General features: G+C 37.0%; 1 protein-coding gene across 1 annotated transcript in view; it reads right to left on the bottom strand.

The window, feature by feature from the left end:
- Nucleotides 1-4,130: 4,130 nt before the first annotated feature.
- The window catches only part of ADGRG6 (adhesion G protein-coupled receptor G6), a gene marked incomplete at both ends in the record, with an annotated part of 124,326 nt that continues 117,050 nt past the window's right edge, over nucleotides 4,131-11,406 (bottom strand). Inside the window, 3 exon segments of the mRNA XM_079716386.1 lie at nucleotides 4,131-4,309; nucleotides 9,996-10,148; nucleotides 10,992-11,093. Of these exon segments, the coding sequence (XP_079572512.1) occupies nucleotides 4,131-4,309; nucleotides 9,996-10,148; nucleotides 10,992-11,093 (434 nt within the window).

Below are 11,406 nucleotides of genomic sequence, written 5' to 3'. Positions count from 1 at the left end.
AGGGCAAACACCATTTACCAGCTTATTTGACTCAATTTAGCCAAGGATTTGCATTCCCCGTAAGGTTGTTTCAAATTTTAATTTTATTCATATCCCCATCCTGATACTACCACCCTTACAATACCCAACTTGTGAAATGAGCCTCTAATTATCTGAATTGATAAAAATCAGGAAACTCAACACTGCCTCACTATCAGCCCCTCTACACCTCCTTGCTCATCTAATAACCTGTTCTTCAAAAATAACCCTTCCTGGGTTCAGCACCGACTGGCTCCAATCCAGATCTGCAGCTTGTCTTCTGCTTCCCATGCCCTCTCACACACACCCTGAACTCCAGCTATACCAGCCAGGGCTAACCCTGTCCCTGTAATTCTCATCATCCTCACCCTTGCACCTTCACATTTATTCTTATTTTTTCTATAGGGAAGCATAAGAAGAAAACGGTTAAGTATTCTTCCTCGAGATGAAGAGGGAGGGAGGGAAGGAAGAGAGAAAGAGGGAAGAAGTGAGAAAAGCAGGAAAGTTGGGGGGAGGTAGACAGAGAAAGGGAGGGAGGGGGACAGAAAGAGGGAGAGAGATTTAGTGCTTCTATACAAGAAAAATAGAATGTTATTCGACTGGAAACATGGGCATTCTTCCAAAACACGCTATTTACAAAGCCCAATTCCTTCAGATTTCAAACTATTACAAACACAGGTCAGCGTGCAAATCAAATAAGTGTTTCCCACCTACTTCTCACTGCTGCTCCCTCAGGCTTTAACCTGCTGTATGTAACTGCAAATGAAGCTTCGGCAAATGTTTGCCTGTTTTCCTAACACGGCTTGGCCAGGAGTTGTGAATGTTGGCTCAGAAGACCTGAGTGAGCAGTGACCAGCCAGCAAGCCTCACAGCTTAGCACTGAGTAGGGCCGTGAGCCAGAGTGGGCCTTGGCTCTCTGCAGAAGAGAGTTATCCTAACTAATCACAGCAAAAGGAAGGGAGGAGGTTCTGTTCTACTCATGCAAGTCAAGTTGGCTAAATTCTGTTATTTTCTAAGCCTCCTATAAACGTGAAAAAAAAAATCCCATGACCTAACTTCTATGTAGTATTATTGATTTGTTTCCCTTTCAAGATGCTGAAGACTTCCCAAAAAGGAAACCTACATTACTTTTAATTTGCCACAGAGCTTGGCTTTGCATCAGTCATCTTAAGAAAATCTAAGAACTTCAAAATGCATTAATCCCCAGTGAACTGAATCTTTCTAAAATATTCATTTTTAGTGTTTTGGCAAAGTAGCCCCATGTCACTAGCTTAATTGCTGCCAGGTTATTTTCCAGTTGTCAAATAATCTTTTCCTATTTAAGAGTCAGAAATAAAAACATTCACTCATAAAGGAACTGAATAATTTGGATCACAAACAACATAAGTATTTATTTGAAAAACATTTTCTATTTAAGTAAAATGGCAAATCAGGTATAGTAGCTTCTTACTACTAATTCTAATTTGCACTCACAGTCACTTTTTATTCATCAAATTCAGAGATACTGCTACAGAAAACTATTTCACAAAGTATTTAGAAAACAATATATACAGTCTCTCTGATAAAAAGTTAATTAGAAGAACAAAGCCAGGCAATATAAATGTAAGATATAAAACAAGCTCACATTTATAAACACAAATAAATAAATATATACAAAAGAGTCTACGCCAACATTGAACAAATAAAAGCTTTACAATGCAAGTCATCGTGACAACAATGGAAAATATCTCAGGATCTTAGACTGACTCTAACATAATGTTAAAAAAAAGGAAAAAGAAGAAAATAAAATAACAACCAAAAATACCCCAGAGAGTCTAAATTGATATTATTCTCAAAGTTAAGCTAAACTAAATTTTGGATCCACAGCTAAATTCCTGTATTTCTGTTCTGATGGGGGGCTAGATGAAGGTGAGAACTACATGTGCAGAACAGAGGGTAGAATTTGACTCAGTCTTTTAAGTCCACTTGCAAATGTTTCTATTCAGCTGTTTATCCATTTTTTTTTCCTTACTTGATTACTGGAAATTTATAAAGTGGAGCTGATATTGTTGTAAAATTTGAAAAAAAAATTTTCCCAGATCTGGATGAATACGAGTAGAAATCAAAGCTATTTTTAAAGCTATCTCTTAATTACTTTTAGCTAAATAAGCACTTTGGGTAGAAATCTCACAGTTGAAAGCTAATTAAATTCTACCATCTCTAAGGCTTGGGGGAAAGTATATGAAGATTCAGTGACTATTTAAGGTTAATTTTCACCTAGATGTAACCTCTGCCTAAATAAGCAGCCTGTTAATATATATGCCTAGAGAAAAGGACATGGCTCTACTGTAGGGTCTTAGTGACCTTAGATTTACTATCCTTTCCTACGACCTACACCCCTCCCCTGTGAAGGCCAAGCTAGGCAATGCTCCTGTCTTCCAGAACAGTGTTCCAGGATGCTACAAAATGGAACAGTATGAAAACCCATTAGCACATTATCATCCATTTAAGTCTGGCCAAAAGCTTCATGATTGAAGATCAGCAAAAGCTGAGAGGCCCCTTGTTTGCTGCATAGCCTGAAAGCTTTTCTATGTCCCAGTCTGAGAGCTACCTGCTTCCTGCACAGAGAGAAAGGTCCCCAGGTGCTCAGTCTGGTTTCTGCCTTTAAGCAGTTTGGTTCTGCCAGAATGTCTCATCTTTTCATCACTTAGGCTGCCATCTCCCAGAACCTGAAACGTCTCAGATAACCCAGAGCAAATGTAAAGGTACAGCATGTACTGAGACCGATTTCTAAGAAACTGGATATGAACCCGTCATTTAAGAACAATTAAAATGTGGTCTCTTACACATTCACTAGCAAGCATTTTACTCAGGATAGTTTGACAGTTAGGATAAGCTGCTTAATATTATGCATGGCTTATATGCAGAAACCTAATCCATAAATAACATCCCATCTGTCTTGCCAGACCTCCTCTGGCTCTTATAATCAGAGGACTTATGTACAAATAGTTTGCAGACTGGCAAGTGTAGACCCACACAATTATAAATTATTTTGATTATGATAAGTCACCCACCTAAGTCTCAGTTTATATTCTTTGGAACAAAACTCTGGAAAGAGGAAGTAAGAGGCTTTTCATTTGTGCAAATGGAAATGTCTTAAAAAGTCTCTGGAGCAAAGACAAGACCATAGAGTCTCAATGGTTGTTTTTCCCAAAAGGGAGAGACTACCGTACACGGCATGCCTAATGGAAATCCGCATTCCTCCCATGAGCCCGCAGCTCAATGTACAGTAGAGCAGCAAAAGCAGAGGTGTAAGAGGGTCATTCTTCAGCTCCTGGGAGCTCCACTGTAATGGAACATCAACACTAAACTTGATTCAAATGTATATGACTAAATTATAATTAATGATGATGCTTAAGCCTTGTGTCTTGAGTAGGATAAGTGAAATAATATGGCCTTATTAACTAGGTCAAAATTTGGGGAATTCTTTCTTTCTTAAGCATGTTGTGGTCTTCAGGGTTAAATCTCTGAGATAATAAGAAAAAATTCCTTTCTAAACTTTGAGTCAGACATTAAATACTCTTTTGTATCTGTGGTTGAAATTTCATTAAAAAAGAGGAAATGTTAATGCATTCATAGAAACTAGCACTGAGATGGGACCTGTGGGCATCCAAGATAGTTATAAATATTAGTATGCTTTTGATTGCAGAGAAAGATGATGGAGCAAATGGCCATATCCAAATCTAATTATTATGTGGGGTGTGAATGAGCTCTAAACTAGGGCTTGTCCCAAGCTCGGCCTGACCCTTGCCCTCTAATTTTAATATTCGACCCCACAGCCTAAGTTCTGATTGATCCATTTAATCATATATTTAAAAAATCCTATCCCCTGTGGCTACTGAGTCGTGCTGCTCTTAGTACTGAAGTTTAGTGATGGTGGAAACTCCCCCATGGAAGAAATACACTGAAAAGACAGATTTTGAATTTCACAAAAGCCTTCTTCACAAAACACATTCTTCATATATATGCAGTTACCTAGGTAATACCACATTTACATCTGCTAGTCAGAGTTTTCACAGCTTGCACATCTCCACGTTGCTGTAGACTGATGTCTCTTTCTTATATTAAAGATATTAAAACTTTGTGCTGTGGCTGAAGGTGTCTGACATGATAATATTTTTATAGAAATTATCTGAATGAGCATGGCAATAACCCTTGACCTTATCAATGACCTGATGGACAGGGATGATCGATGTTTGTTCTCCATCAGCATGGGCCAGTTTTGATGAGGACTTGTCCATGGAAGCATTGTCTGCAAGAAATTATACAAGAAATCAGGCTGCAAGATGAGCTGGTGACATGCCTAAGGGCTACCATTCTGGATGTTCTATTTTGCACATTAAAGAAGATCACAAAGGAAATGAAGCTCTGGTTCTTTCTTAGTTTAGGTAATAGGCAGCACTAAAATTTCATGTTTTTCATCTTCAAAGTGCATCCTTGCATATGAAAGAACGTTGATGTGTCTTCTAGTAATTTGTGTTGGGAGTTGTTTTAAGAAATATTCTTGTAAGTGGTATTTTTCAAAGAGCCAGTGAATAGAATAATCAGAAAATTGCTGCAAAAATATATGTGGCAAATCAATCAAACAAGGTAGTAACAGATTATATAACAAATGAATTAAAAGGTGCTGAAATATCTGTGGAAGAAATGATATGATGTCTATGATATGTTTTCAGAATAATACAGGGAGGGGAAAATGGGTAGGTGGCTATGAGTTGATATGAACAAAGAGTTTCATTATATTATCCTCTCTATTTTTCATATGTTTGACACTTTTCATAATACAATTTTTAATAAAATATAATTTAAAGAATTTTGGAAAAGGCAAGTGAATAAAAAAACATAAAGGCTATTTTGAACACATTTGCTCATGGAAAAAACCTGTGAAATGATTGCAATATAGAAAAAAGCTATCTTTTATTAATTATTTTTAAATTATAAAAATCAAAATTATCTTTATCAGGAATATTTTAAGTGTATATTTTCTTTAACTATGCTACAGTCTCAGAATGATGTTATTGCTGGCAGCACTAATATCAGAGCAATTGATAGCAATAAAGGACTGCTAAATATATTTCTGTTCTGAATTTCCCAATATCACATATTTAAACATTATTTTCCTAGACCCAAAGCTTTCTAAAAGTGGTACAGCTAGTGCCCTGAAACTCAGCTAAGCACTATTATCTACAAATATATATGGCTGTCTTCATGTATCTTGTAGGTATCTGCTTTCCACATTTTGGAGAAAAATGCTGTCTTAAAATTAACTACAGAGACTTCACATCAATGAAAGAGCAAATGACCTTCTACAAAGTACTCAGTTCCCTACAGTTGTATCATCTTTTCTATTCACTGTGGAAGAGGCAAAAACTCTATCATGAAAACCTGCTTCTAGGAATCATGGCTGAAAAATTGGAATGTTCACTCTAGGTGTTTTATATTTTGAGTAAGTTTGACCCAGTAAGTGACATAACATTAAAAATCCTCAATAATTGGTAAAAGCCATCATCATTTTATCTGTTGCCTTTGGAAATGGCTCAAATTGTTCAACTGTGGTCTTGGTGTTGGAGCAGACACTAAATAAAATGAAGGCTAAAATAGAAAATGGAGTGTCTATCCCACTAAAGGAAGCAAGAGAGAACAGATGGCCTTTGAGAAGAGTGGGCAGACCAAAGCATGGTGGAATGGTTATGTCCCAGGATTGGTGAGAAAAAAGCTCAGGGAGTCATTTTATAAGGCCCCCTCCCCATTCAGCTCTCAGCAAGCTGATCGATTTTGTGCTTGCCTTTAGTTCATACGTTCACTAGCCATTGGTTTTCTGTTGGGAATTTTTCTATTGACTTAAATCTCAATAATGAACAATTTGTACTTGATGTTTTTAGAAAGACACACATCCTCAAAGAAACTTCAAGGATACAATCATTCTGCTTCGCTGACAACTTCCAGGGTCACATACTTTTTAGAGATTTTGACCAGCTCCATTCCAAATATGTGACCCAATTTTCTGGGTCTTCACAGTCTAAGAAGGTAAAATTCTGAGCAAGGTTTGTATTTCAATATATATATGCTATTCCCAGTCTTCTGGGTAGCTATTATATTTTGGATAATATAGATTTTGATTATGGCTGCAAGTTTGAAAACCAGGGGCTAGGGAAATGAACTATTATTTGACCTATGCTTAAATTTCAAGCAGACAGAAGTCCTCAAAAAGCAGGCTTGGAATCGGCAATTTCTCTTTTATGACTTCTGTGAATGTACCGTGATATATCCAGTAATTCATAAGAGCAGTGAAAAAGTAAAGGATTTCACTCTGTTCTATAACAAACCTCTCAAGTACTGCTTTTTTTTTTTCTTCATTGTTTTACCTGATAATGTGACCCACTAACTCCAGAGTATGGTACATTTCCTAGAAGGAGCGGCTTGCAGACACCCCCATGCAGAGAAGAGCCAGCACAGCACAGGACCATTTGAAATTTTAGAAATTCCAGCTCAATGCAGGAATTTCCTTGTGCTAGCTGAGAAGTATTGTAAAGAACAAGCAATTTTGCTGGTGCGGCAAGAGTCTTAGTTTAATCCATGCAAATATTCTCTTACTACCTTGCAAAAAATTCATGCATTCAAAGAAGTAATAAAAGTTTACCTGAATGATCCACTTTTGTTGAAGGAATGCTCTTAGAAGACATTATCTACACCATAAACATATGAATCAATGCCAAGAAATAAACCATCTAGATATCCATGATGCTATGCAGTGACTTTTTGCATACCCTGAGTGACCCAAGTACATCAGCAGCTTCACTGAGAACTGGCTAGGTCACAGAAGACCGTTTGTACGTCAGCTGATTGGAAACTAGAATTTATTATACCACGGAAGTAATGTCATACAGCTGACTACATCCTTATACTTGTTGACGAAAACGCATTTAACCCCAAGGATTTTAAAAGAAACAGAAAAACATGAATGAATTCTTAAAAAAAAAAATACACAAGATTTTGAAATAGTTAAGTTTTCCTTAGGTACCCCCATTTCTGCAATTCATTTTATCTTCTAGTCAGTTTTCCCCATGATGCTTACTATTTCCAAATATTTTAATACTTCCAAAATGTCCTCTGTTCCAAATTATGGACTTTGTTATCTTCTTTCGCCTTTTAATAGTGGTTCTTTAGGCCAACTATTAGCTGTGTTAAGAGGAAAACAATTCAATTGGTCTAATTCCTATTCATTCACAACTGACTTAGAATGCATTAAGTATTTGCATTTTAGAAGGGGAAACAAAATGAGTATCTGATTTTAAGGCTGATCAAATAAAGTAAAAAATTCACTCATTATAAGTACAGTTGAGCCTTGAACAATGGCAAGGGTTAGGGACACTGACCCTCCTGCACAGTTGAAAATCTGAGTATAATTTACAGTTGACCCTCTGTGTCTGAGGTTCTTCTGTAGCTGCAGTTCTGTATCCACGTACTCAGCCAAATGCGGATCATGTACTACTATTTGTTGTTTTTACTACTGAAAAAGGTCCATGTTTAAGTGGACCTGTACAGTTCAAACCTGTGTTGTTCAGGAGTCAACTGTGCAAGATGTTTTGTGCCAGGGAACTACCAATTAGGTAGAATTATCTATCTCAGACTATATACCTGTTATTAATTTTCTTACAGGTGTTTCGAGCAGGAGTGCACAGACCTCTTAATTTTAGGCCAAACTGTTTGTGTGCAGGACTCAAAGGCTGCACTCAAAGGCTGGAAGAGAATCCATAGCTTTTATTCAATTCCCCAGAATGTCCCTGACTCCAAGAAATTTTAAAAACTGCTGTACTAAGCTGCTCCAAGTTTTCAGATCTTTCTTTAATTAAACTTGGAATTAAAAAACTCAGTAAACATTCATACTTTTTTTCCACAGTGCTATCTTGAATCCCAGGCAGTGGGGACCCTAGTGGCACAAGCAAGGACATGTGGAAGGATTCAAATGTACATACGGGTCATTTGAAATTCAAGTGTTTGCAATGTGAACATTTATAGACACATTACACAAATCACTCCCTACTTGCAAAAAGCCAAATATGAATCTTTTTGGTGCCTTTGCCTTTGCCTACATTAATTAGCTAAAAAAATACAAAATTTAAAGGTTATTTCCATTATCCTTTTAGAAGCATCTTTTTTTTTTTTTCGGTACGAGGGCCTCTCACTGTTGTGGCCCGTCCCGTTGCGGAGCACAGACTCCGGACGCGCAGGCTCAGCGGCCATGGCTCACTGGATGCTGAGTGTTGAGAGCTGATTGCTTGAGGTTTAATTAGTATTTAAAAGTAGCATTTCTGCTATTTTCAATTGAAATTATTAAAGGATTACACGTTTTCACACTGCTCACTGGCTATCAAGGACTGCAAAATAGTCTTCACAGGCTTATGTCATTTTATTTCACTTCACTTTGTTGTCCTTCATAGAGATTACAGTTTTTTTTTTTTTTGCTTCCTTCTTTCATAAAGTATTTTTTTTTAACATCTGTATTGGAGTATAATTGCTTTACAATGTTATGTTAGTTTCTGCTGTATAACAAAGTGAATCCGCTATATGTATACATATATCCCTGTATCCCCTCCCTCTTGCAGCTCTCTCCCTCCCACACTCCCTATCCCACCCCTCTAGGTGGTCACAAAGCACCGAGCTGATCTCCCTGTGTATGCAGCTGCTTCCCACTAGCTATCTAATTTACATTTGATGGTGTATATATGTCAATGCTACTCTCTCACTTTGTCCCAGCTTATCCTGTCCCCTCCCCGTGTCCTTAAGTCCATTCTCTATGTCTGCGTCTTTATTCCTGTCCTGCCCCTAGGTTCATCAGAATCTTTTTGTTCTTTTTTTAGATTCCATATATATGTGTTAGCATACGGTATCTGTTTTTCTCTTTCTGACTTAATCTCTCTGTATGACGGCCTCTAGGTCCATCCACCTCACTACAAATAATTCAATTTCATTTTTTTATGGCTGAGTAATATTATATTGTATATATGTGCCACATCTTCTTTATTTTTTTATAAATTATAGTTTCTATAAATTGAAGTTTTGTGGCAACCCTGTGTGGTCAGATGATGGATAAGCATTTTTTTTTAGCAATAAAGTACTTTTAAAAATTAAGGTGTGTACATTTTTTGACATAATTGTATTGTACACTTAATAGACTGCAGTATAGTGTAAATGTAATTTTTATAGTCACTCTGAAACCAAAAACTTTGTGTGACTCTATTGCAATACTCGCTTTATTATAGTGGTCTGAAATCAAATTCACAGTATGTCCAAGGTCTGCCTGTATTTGCACACTGTCTTCTGGATTGTTCATATACATGCTCAGTGTCAGAATGTGTGATCATTGTACATATCATGAAGATTCAGTAGATGAACAAAGACACGGTGTTTCTCACCATCCTGTGTCACCTTCCAAGTATGATTCTCCCTATTTCATACTTAGTCAGTGATTTGAAGAGCAATTGCCAATAACTCTTCCAATAGTTAAGGATTTAGGTATTTTTTTCTTTTTTGACTGAGGAATAATTGACATATATCATTATTTAGTTTTAGGTGTACAACATTATGATTTTATATTTGTATATATTTCAAAGGACTGAAGTCTTAACTGTAATATGGAAGCTGGATGGTATTTCTTTCTGTTCCCATGCCAACTTGCCAAGTAACTTTCCTACTATGCTGAAATAATCTACAACTCAATTTTGTATTTTTTTAATAAAAGCACATAACTTTTTAAAACAAGATACCATACCTTTTAAGGAAAATTAAGTTTTAAACCAAATGAAGTTACAAAAATATTCAGAGTTAATGATATTCTGGAAATATAGATTCAATTTTGGTTGTAATTTTTAAAAAAAAGACAAAATATTCACAAAGATGTCCCAGAGAACATCTTTACCATGGCCAGAATGACTCACCGGTGTGGCTATTCCTTTTGAAGTAGGTGGTAGAGCTGTATTTAGACTTGGATGTAAGGTAGGTTGAATTAGAGACAATGGAGCTTGAGGACAAAGATTTTCCTAGATTATCAGAACTTTTCTTGATGATATTGGTAGCTGTCTTACTCCAGTCTGAAAGAAATGACATCTCTCCATGAGTCTGTTTTAGGGGGAATATACTCTGCCCTGAAGAATCATCACCACATTATTTAAGTAGCTGATCCAGAGCATTAGACATTCTGACACCCTGGCAATGACTCACACAAGAGTCTGACATGTCAACAATAACAACCTGAAGAAACAGAAAAGTTTCTTACTTTGACCCTGTGTTTAAAATTATACTTTAATATATTAAGGGTGAGAAGTAACCACTGGTGGTTACAAAAAAAAGTAATATTCTTCTTCCGGGATTTTTTTTTTTTCTTTCGGTATGCGGGCCTCTCACTGCTGTGGCCTCTCCCGTTGCGGAGCACAGGCTCCGGACGCGCAGGCTCAGCAGCCATGGCTCACGGGCCCAGCCGCTCCACGGCATGTGGAATCTTCCCAGACCGGGGCATGAACCCGTGTCCCCTGCATCGGCAGGCGGACCCTCAACCACTGCGCCACCAGGGAAGCCCAGGGGTTTTTTATATTGAGAAAGATCTCTTTGCCTAATAATGTAATTAAAGACTTCAAAAATATGGAAAGGTATAGTGGATATATGAGTTGTTAAATTAGACATGAAACCTTGGGCAACTCACTTAACCTGTCTGGAATTCATGCTCCTCCTTTGCAAAATAGGACGGTCAGGCCTAGAGTCCTCAGACCTCTTGCAGTGCTAACAATCTAAGACTACAACTAAGCATCTTTATATACTCTGCCTTTACAACTTGCTACCACTGGGAATGGGTTGCTCAGACCACAGAAAATCAAAATGACAAAGGTTTCTAACTACTCTCCGATGTAAGAAAAGCGATCACCAACATGCTCTTTTACCTGAGTTGTCTGCTAATCTAAATCGACCACAGCAGAGATGCCGCCTCCACTGCTTCTGAACATTCTCCTTCATAGCACAGTGGAAGATAAATATAAATAAGCCTGGGATGAAAGAAAATATAAACAATTAGGCCAAAGGACACATTTTTAAAGATAAATCTTACAAAACATATGGATTTAGTTTAATTTAAATTTTTTTACATCCGAATCACTAAGAAACAGATCCTAAGGAATCTTCAGATATGCAGTAGATGTTTTAATCCTTTAGAACAGAACACGGAAGCTCAGATAAAACTAGAACAATTACATGGATCTAATTCTGTCTTTGTTTTGTTCGGTAATCTTATGACTTAACCTAAAGACTAAGCTGAAATAGGCAATATTCAATTTAAGAGGCATTTATATTTCCCTTATA

Source organism: Hyperoodon ampullatus (assembly GCF_949752795.1).
Source record: "Hyperoodon ampullatus genome assembly, chromosome: 12".
NCBI lineage: Eukaryota > Metazoa > Chordata > Mammalia > Artiodactyla > Ziphiidae > Hyperoodon > Hyperoodon ampullatus.
Note: the sequence above shows the minus strand (reverse complement) of the source record. Positions and strands in the feature narration are given on the sequence as shown.